Here is a 20,557-nt window from a genome sequence, read left to right on the forward strand (position 1 = left end):
CTTTGGATAAAAGCGTCTGCTAAATGACTAAATAAATAAATAAATATTATATATATATATATATACTATTAGTATTATTTACACTGAAAAAAATGTTTCATTCATCCAATTAAAAAAATGTAGGGTAATGGGCAAGGCCTTAGAACAAGTTATTTATTTTTCATTGGCTCAAGTTAAAAAATATAGATGTGAATCATTACCCTAATTTATTTTAATTGGATGAATGAAACATTTTTTTCAGTGTATATACTATTATAAAATTAAAATAAACACTGAAAATATAGCCTAACAATAAAAGCTAATTTAAAATATGAATAAATAATATAATAGTATTTATTCATATTTTAAATTAGCTTTTATTGTTATATTTTCAGTGTTTATTTTAATTTTAGTTTAAGTTTTTAGTTCTTGTTGTCATTTTGTTCTTTTAAAATATTCCCATATAGATTTAATTTACTTTTATTTCAGTTTTAGTTTTAATAATTGTGGTAGGATACTTAAAAAAATTACACTACAAAAAAAAATAAAAAATTGCTAGTTAATTTTACGCTTAATTACAAAGAAACGGCAAGTATCACACAAGTAGAAAGACTGAAATAGTGTTCACGTGTAAAATGTACTCCAATAAGCTTTGTTTTATTTTCAGGCTTTAAAAAAATACATTTTACAGTAAAGGCAGGATTTCTAATATTTCAGTTTAGGTTTTTTTCCCCTAAATTTTAACTTTTCATCTAATCTGTATATTTTATTCAATTTCAGCTTTATTTAAATTACCAAAAATTATTTTTAATAGTTTTGTCTTGATTTTTAATAGTTTTGTCTTTAGTTTTTTAAACAATAGCAATACAGCTGAAAAAAGGGTGATAAAACAATTTTCGTTCAGAAATTGCTAGTAAATTTCACAAATAATTACAAAGAAACATCAAGTAACACATTGATTTGAACCTGAAACTTTGAAGTAGAAAGACTGAAATAGTATTTTTATCTCATCCCTCATACATAGTTATACAGTGACCTCTAGCGGTCATCCTTTTATTTCATATACTATATGCAACACACAGTGCAGAATTTTGTATAGTCTAGTGATTAGTCTCTCTCTCTCTCGCTCTCTCTCTCTCTGCCAGTCAACCGTGGGCTCCTCATTCTGCTCATCCTGGTGGCTTTTGCTCTTCTTTACAAAAAGACCAGACTACAGACACTGCCCAAGTATTCAGGTACACATGCAGAGTGCTGATATGCAAGTATAGGCTATGCGTGTACTCAGTTTATTATATTGATCTTATTGCGGTTTATGCAGTACTCGAGAAAGATGGGGCAAAAACAGGTGTGGAGGACGAGAAAGCGACAGACACTGACATCCCTGTGGTCATCTGTGCTTCAGAGGAGCGTATTGGTGCTGCCATCGCAACCATCAACAGCGTCTACAGCAACAGCCGTGCGAGCATTTTCTTCTACATAGTTACACTGCGAGATGCCATCAAGAAGATAAGGTCTAACGCAAATGTAACACCTGCCAATGGCACTTGGTTGCACCCAACACATTAAGTAGTCACTAAAAATATTCTTGAAATCGAAACACTGAAAGTAGTATTGCCATAAACCATTATTTGTCAAAATACTGTAGTGTTTAATTGGACGTTTAACCTTTGACAACAACAACAAAAGCCATGGAAATCATTTTCTCTTCCCTTTTGAAAGTAGATAAATAGATTTATTTGCATTTATTATGGTTAGTTGAATTTTATTTGCATTTAAGTTTCTTCCTTTTGCAGTCAAGTAGCACTGCAGTTATATAAAATGCTCGCTACATTTTTCTTGTTACAGTACAAAATAAACTATATAGTGAGCATTTTATGTATAGTAAATTTATATATTGTATATAGTTTAATGTAATAATATGAAGTTTAATTATATTTAAAATTGTTTTTATTAAATATTAATAGAAATAAATATCAATAAAATATTATAAGTGCCGATTAACATAATGCACATCTTGTGAAACCTAGTTTTGTTGGCTTTTATTTTTATTTAATTTGTTTAATTTTTAGTAAATGTGTGTACTTTTGTAATTTATTCGTTTTTTATTAGTAGTAATATTATTATTTAGGTTTCATTTATTTTTATTTAAGTTTTAGTTTTAGTTAAGTTATTTTTTTATTAATTTCCAGTTGCCAAGGCAACATTTCATAATTTTCAAACTGTCAAAATTTCAGGTTTTTCATCTAATATTTATATTTGTTTTGTTCCAGCTATATTTCAATGAACAAAAATGTTTTTAATAATTTAGCTTTAGTTAACAAATGTACATAATATGTGAATCAGACCTATCAATCCACCCTTTACATGTGTGAAAGAGAAATGAGAAACATGCTCAGTCAATAAATATCCTCCCATATGCCTCATTTTGTTTCTGGACTCAAACAGGGAATACATAGAGAAGACCAAGCTGAGAAAAATCAAATACAAGATCCTGGAGTTTAATCCGATGGTATTGAAGGGGAAAGTCAATCCGGATTCATCCAGACCAGAGCTGCTGCACCCTGTGAGTTCTGCTGGGTTATGCTGTGCTACTCTAAACTCTTCATTATTTCTAAAAAGTGACCAAATGTACAGTATGTGAACACCCCCTTCTTAGACTCTTGTTTTAAATGTTGAAGGCTTCTACACACTAATTGTTTCTTAATCCTGGTTTCTTTTGTGTTGCAGCTTAACTTTGTGAGGTTCTACTTGCCACTTCTTGGCATTGAAAATCACGAGCGGATCGTTTACCTGGATGATGATGTCATAGTGCAAGGTGAAATCCATTATTATGTGTGTAAGCATCTGAAATTGATACTAACCTTACACTTGTACTCGTGTTGCACTGATACAAAAGCTTTCATCATCAAGTTAATCATGCGAGCATGATCTCATATGTCAAGTGCATGAAATGAAACCTCTTCACTGCTCTATTCACTGTGCTAATGAATGAGTTTTGTTACATCTGACTGACAGGAGATATACAGGAACTGTATAACATAAAGCTGAAAGCGGGACACGCTGCTGCGTTCGCTTCAGACTGTGATCTGCCCCCCACACATGAGATGGTGCGCAGTGTGGGAATGCAGGTGGGTATTTATGGATGAATGTATTAGTATTTTGAATATGGTTTAAATTTATCACTTTTGTTACTATTATATGGGTTGATTTCCATTTCATCCCACAGACAACTTATATGGGCTTTCTGGACTACCGCAAAGAGGAAGTCAGAGAGCTGGGCATCAACCCAAGCGACTGCTCCTTTAATCCAGGTGTTTTTGTAGCAGACATTGGTGAATGGAAAAGGCAAAAAATAACTAAACAGCTGGAGAAATGGATGGCTAAGAATGTCAGGTGATACAGTATATTGGTTCATATTGAGTTTTTATGAGATCAAATTAGTTCAGATTTAATAATTTATTTTTTTATGTCAATGTAGGGAGAATCTGTACAGCAGTGCCATGGCAGGCGGTGTGGCCACCCCCCCAATGCTGATCGTTTTTCATGATAAATACACAACCATTGATCCAATGTGGCACGTCAGACACCTGGGTAACTGATTGTACCATTTGTTTCGAAATGTCACCGAATAATTACTTAAAAGCGTTCTTCAGTCTTTCTAATTGGAAGTACTTGGTCTGAAAATATATGTATTATGCCATATTTATGATGAAAATATCTGTACTTAAGTTCTAATTTGAAACATTGCCATATATAGGCTATATATATATACTGTGTATATATATATATATATATATATACACACATACACCCACAGCATGCACAGCTGTTATTGAAGAGTATACACAAGTATTTACCAGAGTTATTAAAGTGTATTTATTATAACATACACTACCATTCAAAAGGAAATTCTGAAAATTCAGCTTTGCCATCACAGGAATAAGTTGTATTTTAAAATATATTTGAATATCATGTATCAAAAGCATATTCCCTAAATATCAATTAAATTTTTCATAAACCTCTACATAATTAACCTGAGATGTTTGGTTTGTTTTTAACAAGAATGAGTCCTTAAGACTGTAGGAGTCAAAGGTCAGCTCTCCTCTTGAACATCACAATGTCTCTATTAAAAGTAAATGTGAAGATTTGTGAATTTAAGTTAGCAGTAAAGCAAATCAACAAATTAAATGCTCTCTTCTTGTGTTCTATGAAGGCTGGAGTCCTGATAGCCATTATCCCAGATCCTTTCTCAAAGATGCACGCTTACTGCACTGGAACGGCCATTTCAAGCCCTGGAACTACCCCTGCGTCCATCTGGACATCTGGGAGAAATGGTTTATCCCAGACCCCACAGGAAAATTCACCCTGGTACGACCATGAACAATATTCAAAAGTGCTGAGGCTATTAAAGCTGCAGTCCGTAACTTTTGGCGCTCTAGCGGTTAATAAACAGAACTGCATGCGTCTTGCGGAAGAACATTGTAGCCGGAGCTACTTCTCGGTTTATGTCTATGACAAATCACGCAGGTACTGGGCTACTCCGCAGCGTTACCTACCCGAACCAGTCTAAATAGTCAGAATAAACACTTATTATAGGTGTACCGTAGTGATTCGGCACAAGCCAAAAACACGGTTTGGAAAATGGATTCATGGTGTAAATCGCATAATATATAAATTTTGAACACAAAAAAAAAAATTACAGACTGCAGCTTTAAAATAAATAAATAAATAAAAAAACAACTAAAAACACCCAAACTGGAATCCAGTTTTTTTGCAGAGTTTGTAAGATTGAGTAAAACAAGGAGACACATGGTAAAAGACACACAATTACACACAAGGTCCTTTTCCGGAAACATTTAATTGTTCAGTGGACAGGAGTCAGCACTCCACAACTGGGTCAGTTAAATATTAACAAATTTACAATCATGGAGGAATGTAAAAAAAAAAAAAAAAATTTCAAACACTATCTCAGCGCCTTAAAAAAAACAGCTCCTATTCCCTTAACCCACCCACACAGAGAAAAGAGAACCAGCTGAGATTGCCATCTTCACTCTGCATCACAGTCCGACACCCTGTCCCTCCCAGATTTACACTTTACAACTCGTCTTTGCCTGTGCTATCCTGAAACACAGAGAAATCCATGTGTTAAGACACATTAAGACAGAAGGAACTGTTAAAATAGCAGTTCACCCATCATGTTGTTTCAAACCTCTTAGATTCTGAATTTCATGAATTAAATATGGATTTGGAACAACATGAGGGTGAGTAAGTGAACGTTTCCACACTCACCGATTCTTCTTCTACCTCTTCATCTGCCTGGACCTCCTCCTCATCCTCTGCTTCTTCTGTCTGTTCTTCTGGTTCCTCTTCTGGCTCTTCCTCTACCTGTGGACACAGCAAAAGGATATTGAGCCACACTTCATTTGAACAACTATTTCTTATTAGCGGTGCTCAACTTTGTGTGTACCTGTTCATTGAGGTCTACGTTCATGCTGAGCCGCAGCATACGCTCTATTCTGTCTCCGTATGCTTTGGTGTCTGCGAGTTGGTAGCCGGATCGCAGTGTGGCAGTTTCAAAGAGCACCACGGCTAAATCTGCAGCTGTCTGATCCTCGGCATCTTCCTACAACACAAAAGCACAATATATCAGAAAATCTGAACTCTTTTAACAGCAAAATTTTAAATTAACTTAATCAGAGCTATGTTTGACTTACTTTAACTCTCTTCAACATCTCCTTGATGAGAGGATGTTTGGGGTTGATTTCTAATGTCTTCTTTTGACTTGCGTAATAACTAGAATGTGAAAAAAAAGCTTAACTTGGTTTTCATGACCATAGTTTGCAGAATATTAGCCTTTTTTTCCTTTTCACATAGCAGGAAGTGGTGGGCTGCACTGTCACCACAATTCTAAAGGTGCCAAGTCAAGACTGTTATTTTTATAGCACTTTATACAATTGTGTTAAAGCAACGTTAACAGTGATAAACAGGAAACTAGCAGAATCAATTATAGAAACTCAACTACTGAGACAATTCAATTGTACAGTAAAGCAGCTTTAAAAGACAGTAATGCCATCATTTGGCTCAAGTGTTCAGTGTTGGTTCAGTTCAGATCAATAACAGAGTTAAGTTCGATTTTGAATTGATGGTGCGGCCACATTTATCGGAGTTCGCAAAATTTTGCTAAGAAAATCCAGTCATTTCAATTGGAATCCACACCTTTGGACTTCATGCAAGATTGAAAAATTTCCACATGCAGATTTTGCAGCGGGTTCAAGTCGGTATGACAATAGACAATTGGACTTTTTTTGCTAGCAACATTTCGCAAACAAATTTGACTCTGACTATACCCTAAAGATGTTGCCAGGTCTTTCCTATGCAGTTGCTAAGGTGATTGCAACTAGAATTTGCAAATGCACAAAGATATTTAAGACTTGCTTAGAGGACGTACTTTGTGGAAATGTCTTTTCCTGTCTGGTAAGCCTGGGCTTTCATGATCCGTTCCATGTTGCCAGACCATCCATACTGACTGGCAACCAGAGCACAGGGAGAATTGGTCAGCCTCTGAGACAAAACGGCCTTCTCGATCTGAAACATGACACAGGGACAAACTTGTTTCAATTGAACTGCCACTTCTAAAAAGTCAGTCAGTTTATAATATGCAATACAACAGAATAAACCACAGAAAATAATCATACGTTGTCTTTCAGGGACTTCTCTTTCATCCAGGTGGTAAGGGGTTCAAACTCTTTCTCCAAAGCTTCTCTCTTCTCCTTGGCCTTGTCGCTCTCGTCGAATTTCACGCCTTCCTTTGCCACATTCTGGAAGCGTTTTCCGTCAAACTCAGGCAGAGCCTGGATGCAGTACTCATCCACTGGCTCAGTCAGGTAGATGACCTCATATCCTTTCTTAAGAAGCCTCTCCACGAATGGAGAAGACTCAGCCTAAAACCAGAAAGATTACATGTTAATATGGAAATAGAGAAATGGGGTATCTTCGTAAGCAGTTCAGTTCAGAGTAAAAACATTTAAGCACCTCCTTCCTGCTGGTTCCAGCCACGAAGTAGATCTTGTCTTGCTTCTCCTTCATCCGTTCCACGTACTGCTCCAGACTAGACGGTGTGGTTTCGTGGTGGGAGGTCTGGAAGCGGAGCAGCTTGGCCAGGCGGGTTCTGTTGGAGTGATCCTCAATCACGCCCAGCTTAATGTTGGTGCCAAACTCCTTCCAGAACTTGTCATTGTACTGCTCCTCAGCGATCTTCTTGATCATGTCCAGGGTCTTGCGCACCAGCTTCTTACGGATGACCTGATGAGCGGAGGCACCAATGCGAGTGTTGAAAGTAATTTAATTGCTTGTACAGTAAGTTCACTGCATCATTTAATTGTACATAAACCATCAAATCAATGTTACTTTGATCTGTAAGATGAGCTCACCTTGAGCAGTTTGTGTTGCTGCAGAGTCTCTCTGGACACATTCAGAGGCAGATCATCGGAGTCCACCTGAGAAATGAGAACAAACATCGAGTCACCAAACATTCATTATAATGATGCAGCAAAAATTATTGGCCAAAACTAAAAAAAAACTATCCAATTTTATTATAATAACACCGATTATTCCCTGGGTTAAAGTATTAAATAATGACTTTAGAAATAGTTAACTCCAAACACTATTTTTATGCAAAAAACAAAAATGTAACAAACCTATTTTGGCAAATAACATTAGTTGTACCCTGTATTAAATAAGTGCATGCATGCAATCTATTCAAGAATGGAAATGCCCTTTACCAATGAGCCAATACACAGGAGGGCTATCACTTTTAGGGAAATGCAACGCAAACATGCATTACACTAAGAAATTTAAATATGCCACATGCTGTATGTGCAGAATTAGGATTGTAAATGTTCTTAGGTCACACAAATGTCAATGCATCCTAAATATTTTACTGGCTACACTTAAAAATAGACAGACAGAAGGACTTACAACGCCTTTGATGAAGTTGAGGTACTTGGGCATCATGTCATGGAAGTCATCGGTGATGAAGACTCTACGCACAAATAGCTAAAAGAACCAAATTGGGTACAATTAATAACTCAAATACAACATAAGAGAATGCGTTCTTTTCCCACTTAATGATCATCAAAATTACCTTGATGAAGTCATTTTTCTTGGTTCCATATTCATCGAAAAGGCCTCTGGGTGCAGATGCAGGGATAAAGAGGATGGACTTGAAGGTGACCTCTCCTTCAGCAGTGAAGTGAATGTGAGATATGGGCTCATCAGAGTCCTGAAAATGAAAAATGATTGCACTTGAACTGATCCAAGAAGCCACAAAGGATCATAAGAGTTGATTTTTTTTGTGTGTAAAGCACAGGTTGACTCACCCTGGAGAAGGTCTTGTAGAAGGCTTTGTATTCGTCCTCCTCCACTTCCTTTGCAGGCCTCTGCCAGATGGGTTTAATGTCATTCATCAGCTCCCAGTCCCACACGGTCTTCTCCACCTGAAAGTAGTGAGGAATCGTTCAAATCATTGAGAAAAATCCATAAAATAACTTCTACTGATGTTTATTTGCATTGCATATATGCAGCTAAATACAGTACCTTCTTAGTCTTTGGTTTGTCCTTGTCCTCATCCTCTTCCTCAACCTCAGCTTCATCTTCAGCAGCCTCTTCCTTCTCAGCCTCCTCCTCCTCAATGGGCTCCTCTACGGTCTCGGTCTGGAAATGACAAATCGATAAGTTCATGATGTCCTCCAGCTATTGGTGAACTTCAAACCAGAAAGTCTGGAGTCTTTGGTGGAGACACTGACCTTGCTGCTCCATACGTAGATGGGGAAGTTGATGAACTGAGAGTACTTCCTCACCAAGTTCTTAATGGTCTCCAGCTCAAGGTAGTCTGAAGCCTCCTCTTTCATCACCAGCCTGATGAAACAAGACTACTTTACTTACAAAATGTCACAATCTGCACAATTTTTTTGTGTGTGAATTTTTAAGTTTAACTGCTTACGTAATGGTGGTGCCTCTGCCCAGAGTGTCTCCACGAGGGTCGTTGATGACTGAAAACTCGTTGGAATCAGATTCCCAGATGTGCTGGGTGTCGTTGTTGTGCTTGGAGGTGACGATGACCTTATCAGCCACAAGGAAGGCAGAGTAGAAGCCCACACCAAACTGACCAATCAGCTCAGAGGTGGATTGACCCTCCTCTTGCATATCAGTCATCTTGTTGAGGAACTCGCTGGTTCCAGATTTGGCGATGGTACCGAGGTTCTTCACCAGTTCTTCTTTGGTCATGCCAATACCAGTGTCTGTGATTTGAAGCATGTTCTTTTCTTTGTCGGACTGGTGAGGACAGACAAAAGATGCAGGACTAAATATTGCATAACCTCAAAACTATTTACTAAAGAAACTAATAACTAAAAATGTAAGTTTGCATAGCTAAACAAGGTGTTGAGTATCAAAGTTAAGATATGAAAATGAAGGAAGGAAACGCTCCTCAATTTGCTTCACATGTTTGAATTTCTTTTGCAATGCAAATGTAAAAGCCATGTTATATTTCTGTGTCCTGTGGAAAGTTTCAGTAAACGGGGTCGATCAGTAAGGGTGGGTTTCAGGACTCATTTTTAACACACCTTGATTTTAATAGTAAGCTCTTCATTTCCAGCAAGAGCATCTTCGTTGGTCAGGGACAACAGCCGGATCTTATCCAAGGCATCGGAAGCATTAGAGATCAGCTCTCTTAGGAAGATCTTTAGGATGAAAAAAGAAGAATTAGCAAGTGTCGATCTTGAGTACAATTTGCAAAAACATGAACGCATGAAGACCTATAATATGTTTTAATTTACTCACCTCCTTGTTCTTATACAAGGAATTGATGATCAGTTTCATCATCCTGTTCACTTCCGCCTGGAACGCATGCTTTTCTGCTTTTTCACGGATTTCTTTTATTTGCGAGGCGTTCAAACCATCTAACTGAATGGCTTCTTCCTCCCTGTTGGAGAAAAGATGGAATCAAGGAAGAGCGCAAAGGATGCTTGTGACATGTTCATTCCTCTAGGGACTTATTACTATTTACCCTTAGGTTGTGTGGAACAAGACACAAATGCATCAACCAGATGTCCAAACCCCATTGGGGATCATTTGTGGTTTTTGTGAGGAGCTAAAAGTGACTAAATGTAACCTCTTAAGAGATAAACAAATGCATTTTAATAAGCTAAAAAATTGCAGCTAAGATTAGTTTCGAGGTTTTATTTACCCCACTTTGATATCTTGAGTCTAAATGAAGGGTCACGAAGTGCGAGGAACATCGCTTTAAAATGAATGAAGTTCAAATCAGTCAAATGCAAGTTCAAGTCCATACAGACCTCTGAACAATCTCGTCATCTGTGCGGGATCCGTCTCTGCTCTTTCCAAGGTCCTCTTCTACTGTGCCGTCAATGTCAACGTCATCATCAGCTTTCACAGATGCTGCAGTTATGCAAAACATTAAAGATTAAGAAACACAAATGATGTGAATGTGGCGGTGATAAAGAGCACTTTAAAGCCAGATAGTATCTTGGGGTTACTCAGTAACTTATTAACACACAACACCAAAATAAAACTTTTATTTGGTGTTTTTATCAAGTGTTTTATAACTTAATTCCTAAGTATATTTGCTCAGCAAAGTCCCTATTGTGCCCAGCCTGGCTGTTTGTTTGTTGTACATGAAAATGCACAGCATGTGAAGGCAAATTTGATTATAATTGCCCAGGTAAGGCTCTTCCCATCTGAAACGTGCAAATGCTCGTTTTGTGTGCAAAAGCACCTTTTTTATTTTGATCCAGAAGCTCTCAGCTACATTTAAAGGCCTTGATGTGACAATCCAACATGGTCCAAGATCCTTGGTTAAATTCTTCTCTAAATGTGCAATTACTATGCATTATTTTATTTTGCATTACTCTCTCATGACCATTTTCCATAAAAAAAAAAAAACATTAGTACGATTACAATAGACTACATCATAATTTCAATGCAATTGATCGTTTTAAAGCGCGATATAACTGTATATTAAAGGATATAATTATACGAAGGCCATTTCAATCTTAAGGAAACTTCCAGAAGCACATGCGGGTCAAATCCACTCTCCATGTTTTATTTCCTGTTCTGAATCATTCGTCCATTTAGGAAGCGTTAACGTATATCTACACATGAAGCATTATTTAAAAAATTAAAATATAATACTCAAGCTTATATAGCAGAAAGAGGAAGCACACAAAGACAGCAGCATTACTGCAAACACTCAAAAGCTTTGTCAAGTTCATTGACATCAAACTGCATAACGCGGTGCATTTCATGGCCATTTGGTAAAACGTACTCACCGAATGCCAAAAGTGCACAGAGGAGACCGATAATCCACAGTCGCCTCATTGTTTTTGAAAGAAAAACGGTTTATTAATGAGACGCAATAGCAGAATAACGCCTTGAGCAATTACAGCGCAGTCTACACCTCGACGAACTCTTGCAGCGCGTGGAGACAGAGCGAGAAGTCGGCTTTATAAACTCCTGCGCTCTAGGGCTGTGCTCAGCCGGTTTGAGCCAATCACAGCACCCCACGCACAACACCGCACCAATCAGAGAGCGTTCCGGAGCCGCTGTCTTCCAATCACCGCCTTACATGTCCGATTTTACACGTTCCAATCGTGGCTCGCGTTGATTGGCTCGACGGGATGCCAGTTCATCGAGCGAGCGTTATAAGAGGATTTCGTCATAGACTGTGACTGACAGCTGATCTGGGAACGGTGTGAGTTTTGTTTACACAGCTTTAAACGGGTTAGGGGAAACGGAACTAGGTGATTCAGAATCATATTTAATTTAGAGTTACGGTTTCCTTAACTACCAGTTGTTGACACGGTGAAAGACCACAAGAAAGTCACGATAGAATTGAGTTTTTCTATTTATTGACTAAAGCTCCAGGAGAATTTGACTAATTAAAATTAGCCTATCTTTTCATATTTTTTGCATTTATTTTTATTTTTCTCTGTTGAATGTAACTATTTCTGAAATTGCCACGCACTAAAACTGCAAGGAATAAATATCCAAGAAGAAAATACTGGAGAAACTTCCCATAGCTTATACCTGGGGTTTCCTTTCTGGCCTTACCTGTGTTAAGTGATCTTCAAGAATAGTTGATTTACCTGAAAACAAAAGTGTTTCCACACCTAGACACACTTTGCCAGGCAAAAGGAACCTGTTTCACACCTGTGGACTTGCAGCGAAGCAAACAAGAAAGAAGAGATGATGAAAATAATCATAAGCCTGATCTTTATGACCAGCAATTGAAAATCAGTTTGGATCTCATTGACCACTCGTCATTTTTCATCTGTCCTCTGGACACTGCTATGGACAGTGTCTGCCAGCAGAACATGGATCTCAATCTGATATCGGACCATGTTCTTTGTCTGAGGTGGCGAGGAACTTGTATGTTGCTGCAGAGGCTGGTTATGGGTTATGGAGGATGAGTATCGCACCTGTAGCCTTACAGAGCTGGAGATCACCAAGGCAGCCTTCATTGACAACAACAGAAGCTGCTTCTTCTATTTTCAAGACTGCACCCCACAAGACACAGAGGACGTCTGTGGTGATGAAATGCGCAATTTCTGGAACATGCTGTCCACTCAAAGCCAAAGTGAGAGACAGAGATTGAGAGATCTAAAAAGAAGGATCATAAATCGTTGTCTTCCTGTCAGGTTTGAGTATACAAGTCACAGACACAGTCTTTAAACACAAATGCAGATTTATTTGAAATACTGAAGCCAACTTGTGTATTGGGTGTTGAGTATTTTAAATGCATTTTCCTTTTTCTTTCCACTGTTTGACAGATTCTTCGAAAACCTTAATGAACTTGAAGAGATGATAAAGCCAGACAAGGAGTCATTTGTGAATTTCACGAGGATCCAAAACATCCCATCTCAGGTAAGACTACATTTCTGCACTTGTTCTCAAAGTTTTTTGTTTTTTTTTCATTATAAAAGGCCACAATTTTGGACTTTTAATCAAATTCTGAATTATTTTTATTTAATTATTTTTATTTATTCAAATTTTTATTTACTTATTTATTACTTTATATATTTATATTCAATTGAATAAAAGAATACATGTACACATATATAAAATAGTTGAAAATTTCTATTATTACTTATACTAACTTATTAAATAATAAAAATATTAAAAAATAAAAATTACATCATTATAAATGTATATATCATTATGTATACATTTATATATTTAGGGTCTTAGAGAATAAGTAATATTTTTATTTTATTTCCCCTTAGAAATTCTTTCTCTGACCTAATCAAAATGTAATATTAAGTATGTTTTTTTGAGTCATTATTATGGAATATGACGTTAAGAGACATTTATGATTTTTGACTTGATTTGTTGTAGGATGGCAGGATTCATTCGATCTGCATTACCATGAGAGGCATGCTCGTGCATTGTGTGACTGGTTTGTGCCCTCAGTACCCGCCACAGAAATACTGAATGCATTAAACAAATTTATGGATCCTGTAACCCGTAATCCAAAATCTGAGATGCACTCAAGAAATCCAGAAGCTCATTTCACATGGTAAAAACATAAAAACCCAGTAAAGTAGGTAAACTGTGTTTGATGGACATATGTTATGGGTCACATTTGTGTGTGCTTTCAGTGATCTTGACCAGAACAACTCAGAGGAGTATTTTACTAGTATGTGGTGAAAGGGGTTGTGGGAAGTCCACTCTGGTGGCATGGTGGCTGCGGTCCTTCTGCAGACAGAATCCTGGTGCTCCAGTTATCTCTCACTTCTGTGGAACCAGCACATCCAGCACTGACATCAGGTCTATGCTTAGACAGTGTACTGCTCAATTTCGGAGAGCACATTACGGTAAATTGTCTCATTTTTCCAGCAGAATTGTGTTTGGTTTATTTTTGGAGATTGAATAATTGTGAAATTATGTGTGAAAAATGTAATGATAAATAATGTATTATTATTATTATTATTATTATTAATCATAATAATAAAAACAATAATATTTATAATAAATAATAGATACAAATCTATTACATTTTGTTGGGATGGGTGGGGGATTAGTAAAAATCAATTAGAAGAAATCTGAACTATTGCCTCGACCAGACAAGAAAAATCAGATACAAAAATATTAAATATAAATAAAAAAACAAACATTTTAAATAATTATTTATGTTTTTTGTTTGGTTATGGTTTTTTTTGTTTTGTTTTTTTAATTAAATAATTTTAAAATAAATGTTAACTAATAATTGTTAAGATTTTGAATTTAAAATAGGACATTTTATTGTACGTGTAAGTATTATAATTTAAATGTATCAACTTATTAAACATTTTTAATAAAATATTTTGAAATATATATTTACATTTAGTCATTTAGCAGACGCTTTTATCCAAAGCGACTTACAAATGATGACAATAGAAGCAATCAAAACCAACAAAAGAGCAATAATATGCAAATATATGTTAACATATATAATATAATATATTATCCAAATATTCTAATATTTTACATCTAATTGGTTTCTGCAGGTGATTTTCCAGATTGGGATGATAGTTTGGAGGATGTATTTGAGTTTATACACCTCCATCGGGCGGTCCAGGCATTTACTGCAGCAGCAAGCCTTGGGCCTTGTATTCTTCTTGTAGATGGTATTGACCTTCTGACAGAAACACTCGGACTCTCAAAGCAAGAGGTGCTCTTTTAATTTCCTGTTTGATTGATCAAGTTATCTTTAACTTTTTAATTTCAATACAATAAACACCTTATTTCTGTATTTTGTTTTCCAGGTAAAGGCACTACGATGGCTGCCAGATGCTCTGCCTCCCTATTGTAAAATGATCATCACAACAACCTTCACTGACCTCACTTACAAAAGTCTGAGCGGCAGGACCGATGTCCAGATTCTCAACTGTCCCCATCTCTCCGATCCTAGTGTTCTGGGCAGCATTTTGCGCAAACATTTGTCTTTGCCTTACATGGATCTACCAGCCAGTGTTTTGCAAAGAGTTGCACGTATAAGCAGTGCCACATTCCGGCCTTTTTAGCTCTCATTGGCACAGAGTTACGGACATGTGGAGTGCTGAGGGAGAAAGAGGAAGAGAAGGAGCTGTTGAAGGAGTATTTAGAGGCTGATTCAATTCCAGAGCTCTGGGTGAAGGTCATTCATCGCTGGGTACAAGATTACAGCAGAACTGCTCCAACAGAAGATATTACTTCTTGTAAAATCACTGAGGCTCAAACAAGCACTGCATCACTCAGGGATTGTAAGTCCTTTTTATTTTGTTATATAAAACCATGCTTGCCATGACTTTATTAGTTCAATCTAATAAGCATTTTCTCTACTTCTCTACAGATCTCTCAGGCTGGGTGTGGGGCACACACTGTCTTATTCATGTGTCTCGTGCTGGGCTGACTGAGCCTCAGGTTTTGGCTTTGCTGGAAGATCTAGGTTACTGTGGTAATTTGAGAGTCCAGGTTTTGGAATGGGCCCGACTGCGCTCTGCTTTTTGGCCTTGGGTTCAGGAGAAAACCAATGGTCTTCTGACCATCACGCATCAATCACTCAGCCAAGCTATTAACTTGTTGTTGCACGGTGTGGATGGTTTTATGTTATTTGTCTTATTCTCCTTTTATTATATTTCAATCCTTGCCACAAAATAGTTGCTTTTTGTAGCCAAACCTTTGATTATATTAATTAAAATAAAATAAAATAAAAATGTTATAAATAACATAATTATTTAAAAATAATTATTAAAAATAAAAATAAATTTAGAATTAAATATATGTTTTTAATATATATTTCTTTTAATATGCAACACATTTTTTAATAATAATAATATTAAAAAAAAAAAATTCAGTAGCAATGCCTTCTGACACTGCGATTCTTGACATACATTAATATAGTCTCCCATCATTAAATCAACAGGTATTTCCAGGCCGTTCTTACAGTTGTGCTTTTGTCTCTTTCACTTTAAGGTACAGAGGGTCACATCTCCTACCATCGGATCCTTGCTAAGTTTTTTCAGAAGTCCAGTTTAGAGCTTTGTTGCTGGGCAAGAAAAATGGAAGAAATTCCTTGGCATCTCAAGCAAACTGGTTCATTTAAGGAGTTGCATGATTTCCTCAGTGATCCGGTGTGCGTTCACTCTAGGTTTTCTTTAAATACAAATATTTTGCTAATTCAGCAACTGAGTTTTCAGTCAATGATGAAATAATTCCTCCATATTTTTCATAGTACCATGGAGTTTTTGTCAAGCAGCCTGAAACGATGCCCACAGATGACAACTGATGTTATACATTATTGGACACTACTAAGGGAGAGAGGATTTGACCCTGTGACTTCATTCCAGAATCTGATGGCTCAGACTTGGGAGCATTTTATTGGTAAAACAAACTATTTTTATTATCATGAGCAAATAACATTTTAAAATTATACACACACACACACTACACTACCGGTCAAAAGTTTTTGGACAGTAAGATTTTTAATGTTTTTTAAATAACTCACTTCTGCTCACCAAGCCTGCATTTTTTTTTAAATCCAAAATACAGAAAAAGCACTAATATTGTGAAATATTTTTACTATTTAAAATAACTGCTTTCTATTTGAATATATTTTAAAATGTAATTTATTCCTGTGATCAAATCTGAATTTTCAGCATCATTAAGCCAGTCTTCAGTGTCACATGATCCTTCAGAAATCATTCTAATATGCTGATTTGCTGCGCAAGAAACATTTATTATTATTATTATCAATGTTTAAAACAGTGGAGTACATTTTTTCAGGATTCTTTGATGAATGGAAAGATACAAAGATCAGCATTTATCTGAAATAAAAAGCTTTTGTAACATTATACACTATACCATTCAAAAGCCTGGAGTCAGTATATTTAAATCATTATATATTTATTATTAAATTGTGAAATTATAGAAATTAATACTTTTATTTAGCAAGGATGCATTAAATTGATGATAAAGACATTTATAATGTTAAAAAAGATTATTTCAGATAAATGCTGTTCTTCTGAACTTTCTATTCATCAAAGAAACCTAAAAAAAAGTATACTCAGCTGTTTTCAACAGAATATTAGAATAATTTCTGAAGGATCATGTGACTGGAGGAATAAATTACATTTTAAAATATATTCAAATAGAAAGCAGTTATTTTAAATAGTAAAAATATTTCACAATATTACTGCTTTTGCTGTATTTTGGATCAAATAAATGCAGGCTTGGTGAGCAGAAGAGAATTCTTTAAAAAACGTTTGACTATATATATATATATATATATATATGTATATATATATACACTTTAAAAATATATGGTAGTTTTCTTTTGTAAGTGATAGTAATGTAAAATGTGCGAGTATTAGACTGTTTTATATTGCCTTCTAAAGATCCTCTATGCAGACACAGAAAAGCAGAAATTATGACACAATGATCACTTCTTGGTAAATGTTAACTAGATTCACCTGGTCTTTCTTAGACGTTGACCCTCCAGATCACAGCAGTTTGTGGAGACTGGCATTGTTCTGTTGTAAAGTTCTGCTCTGTTTGGGTGAGATGCAACAAGCTGAGAAGCTGCTACTGCAAGCAGACTAAATTTTAAAGGTAAAAATAATAAAAGACACTAATATTTTGATATATGATTAGTTCTAATCATTGACAGAAATTGCATGCATTCAAAAAATGATCATATGCAAGGTTTCATTCACTTATAATCTGTTTTGATGGTTTCCTCCACAGGAAGTGGAGCTGGATAGTGACAGTATGAGGTTACTGCTCAAAGTGCAACATATGCTGGCAGAGCTTTACGTCCAAATGCATCTGCCAAAAGACACAGAGATGTATTGCCACAAGGGACTTGAGACAGCCCAGCCTTTTGCAGTAGCCCACCTTGCCAGCTCAGAGGTCAAACTGATAGTTGGTAAGATGTATTTCATATTTCATCCTGCATTCACATAACTGTTATAAACAGACATGCAAGTTATTTCTTGGCAAGGGTAAATCTGAACACATGTAGCACTAATCTGCTCTCACAGGACAGCTGCTTTGTCGTCTGTGTGTGGCATTGCTGGAGGATAGACGGCTGCATGAAGTGCCAGGGATTTTCAAAGAGATCAGTTCTGCTAGATACATCTCTGGCCATCCTTGTGCTGAAGGCACAGCTATGCTACTGAAGGCCATTCACAAGTAAGATAAAACATTTCTCTAAATTAAATTATAAATGATGCTACATCCACATCAATAGGTGTCAGTATAGTCAAGGAGTCTATGAGTCTATGACCACTGTGTTATTAGCCAGTAAAATATACAAAAATTACTTGAAGTCCATTTTAATAAATTTTTATCAATTGTCAAGGTTGAGTCTTTGTGAGGCCAAGACTGCTGAGCAATGCGTCCAAGCTGCATTGTCCAGCAGGAGGCGCTGGTACGGCCATGATCATCCTCTGGTAGCAGAAGTGGAGGAGCAGCTTGCAGATCTCTGGACCAGAGCTCAAACCAACACAGAGTTAGATGCTCGCATTTAGTTACATCAATCTGTCATCAAACCTCAAAGTCACATAATGTGATTTCAAGGTCGCTGGCTTGATTTTCACTTTTAGATGGACGCAGAGGAAGATGGTTGAATTGTACCGGCATGTTATAAGCACTAAAGAGACTGAGGCTCAGATGTTGCAACTTCCCACCATGCAACACGACCTTGCTGTCATTCTTATGAAGCTTGGTGAATGACTAAATAGCTTTAGCAACTGATTGTGGCACTGCGTGCTTGAACACAAGAGTAACTTTTTAAGTTTGGTTTCAATGGCATATTTTTGAAAGTTTTGAACCAAACCAACCAGCTCCAAGATGAATCACAACTTTAGAAAGTCTGATTTGAATGTAAAATATATTTTATTTTTTATTTTTGGACAAAAAGAAGAGTGCTGTGTGTATATATTTATACACTACCAACCCAAGGTTAGGAATGATTAAGATTTTTTTTAATGTTTTTCAAATAATTCTCTTATGTTCACAAGGCTGCCTTATTTGAGCAACAATACAGTAAAATAGTAATATTATAAAATATTATTACAATTTAAAATAACTGTTTTTGAATATATTTTAAAATGTAATTTATTCCTGTGATGGCAAAGCTGAATTTTCAGTAGCTATTACTCCAGTCTTCAGTGTCACATGATCCTTCAGAAATCATTTTGTTTATACTTTATTTCGATTGTCCACATTACACATTCTACTAATTATAAGTAACTTTGCAACTACATGTTAACTAACTCTCATTAGTGTATTAGTAGACTGTTAGGTAAGGGGTTAGTAGAATAAGTTGACATGTACTTGCAAAGTTACTGAAGACTGGAGTAATGGCTTCTAAAAAAACAGCTTTGCCATTACAGAAATAAATTACATTTTAATATATATTCAAATGGAAAACAGTTATTTTAAATTGTAATAGTATTTGAAAATATGACTGTTTTTACTGTATTTTTGATCAAATAAATGCAGTTTTGCTGAGCATAAGAGACTTAGGCCTATTTTCAATGAAGCAATTGAAGTCATTCACTGCTAGTTTAAAATACCATATAGTATATAAAAAATATTGAGATTCTACAGAAATTCTACTGTTGTGTCTGTTGTCATTTTGTCATTCTCTGTTCTGTCAGATGTTTTGTGTGTTTTATGCTGTCTGGCAGGTAAAGTGTTGTTGCGTAGCTGCAGTAGAGTGGACAGGAGAGAAGGGCTGGATCTGCTCCAGAGAGCTGCAGACATAAGGATTCACCTCCTGGGCCCTGAGCACCCACTGACCCGAGACCTGGAGCCGTGAGCTCCGTTTCACTACAATATTGTATTGTAATCACACAAATGCTTGCTAAATTCATTTTAATCTTATCTCTTCTGCAGTGTTTCAAACCCTGATATTTCAGGACAGAGGAAGCATGTTCTAGAGGTCATCGGGTCCACCTCAAACAATAAACTGTCACTAGGTAGGTCTACAATTGCTTTCAAGGAATCACACAGTGGGCTGCTGCTGCAACAATCATCCTCTAGGTCATGTATAACACGACTAACTACCAAACTCCCTAGAAGCTTCTCTACACAAACAGCATCGTGTTGCAGCCAGGATGAAACCCTAGAAACACCATGGACGGCTTTCCAGGTCTCCGTTTTTGGGCCACAGAGTGATTTTAGGACTCTACTGCAAACAGGAAACGCTGGTTGGTTTGACCGACGACGGTCCCTTACCAGATCAACCGGGGGTCTTTCCCAGGCAGATGCATCATGCAGGAGGAAGCTCTGAAACCATTGAACCCAGATGAGAAGACACTTTGTCACATAGTCAGAGTAGCCATGTTTTTCTATTCTATTCTACTGTACTCTATTCTTTTCTAGTACGTTTTACCTTTATGTTGCTTACTAAACTTTCTATAAAAATTTCTATAAAGCTGCTTTTGAAACACAGGATGTGAAGCACTATTATAAAAATGACAACTATTAGAATAGACACATTTTCTATTTAGAGTGAAGTGAACATATATCCATT

General features: G+C 36.3%; 2 protein-coding genes and 1 pseudogene across 2 annotated transcripts in view; 2 read left to right on the plus strand and 1 right to left on the minus strand.

The window, feature by feature from the left end:
- The window catches only part of LOC107726018 (glycosyltransferase 8 domain-containing protein 2), a 7,075-nt gene extending 2,627 nt beyond the window's left edge, over positions 1–4,448 (plus strand). The window contains exons 3-10 of the mRNA XM_016535477.1: positions 1,125–1,214; positions 1,298–1,490; positions 2,425–2,542; positions 2,707–2,794; positions 2,995–3,107; positions 3,206–3,372; positions 3,458–3,570; positions 4,193–4,448. Of these exons, the coding sequence (XP_016390963.1) occupies positions 1,125–1,214; positions 1,298–1,490; positions 2,425–2,542; positions 2,707–2,794; positions 2,995–3,107; positions 3,206–3,372; positions 3,458–3,570; positions 4,193–4,359 (1,049 nt within the window). The 3' untranslated portion in view covers positions 4,360–4,448. The remainder of the gene's footprint in view (positions 1–1,124; positions 1,215–1,297; positions 1,491–2,424; positions 2,543–2,706; positions 2,795–2,994; positions 3,108–3,205; positions 3,373–3,457; positions 3,571–4,192) is intronic.
- Positions 4,449–4,818: 370 nt separating this feature from the next.
- Positions 4,819–11,486, minus strand: hsp90b1 (heat shock protein 90, beta (grp94), member 1). The gene is made up of 18 exons (XM_016535476.1): positions 11,328–11,486; positions 10,335–10,437; positions 9,820–9,961; positions 9,603–9,719; positions 8,981–9,312; positions 8,784–8,895; positions 8,575–8,691; positions 8,358–8,474; positions 8,123–8,260; positions 7,957–8,034; positions 7,410–7,475; positions 7,012–7,281; positions 6,675–6,920; positions 6,428–6,564; positions 5,694–5,772; positions 5,447–5,602; positions 5,269–5,364; positions 4,819–5,100 (listed from the first exon to the last, which is right to left on the minus strand). The coding sequence occupies exons 1-18, from the start codon at positions 11,374–11,376 to the stop codon at positions 5,074–5,076; spliced, it is 2,382 nt and encodes a 793-aa protein (XP_016390962.1). The 5' UTR covers positions 11,377–11,486; the 3' UTR covers positions 4,819–5,073.
- Positions 11,487–11,675: 189 nt separating this feature from the next.
- On the plus strand, positions 11,676–20,371 carry LOC107725883 (putative tetratricopeptide repeat protein 41; annotated as a pseudogene).
- Positions 20,372–20,557: the final 186 nt, after the last annotated feature.

The sequence above is a fragment of the Sinocyclocheilus rhinocerous genome, unplaced genomic scaffold, assembly GCF_001515625.1.
Source record: "Sinocyclocheilus rhinocerous isolate Xijiao unplaced genomic scaffold, SAMN03320098_v1.1 scaffold395, whole genome shotgun sequence".
Taxonomy (NCBI): Eukaryota; Metazoa; Chordata; class Actinopteri; order Cypriniformes; family Cyprinidae; genus Sinocyclocheilus; species Sinocyclocheilus rhinocerous.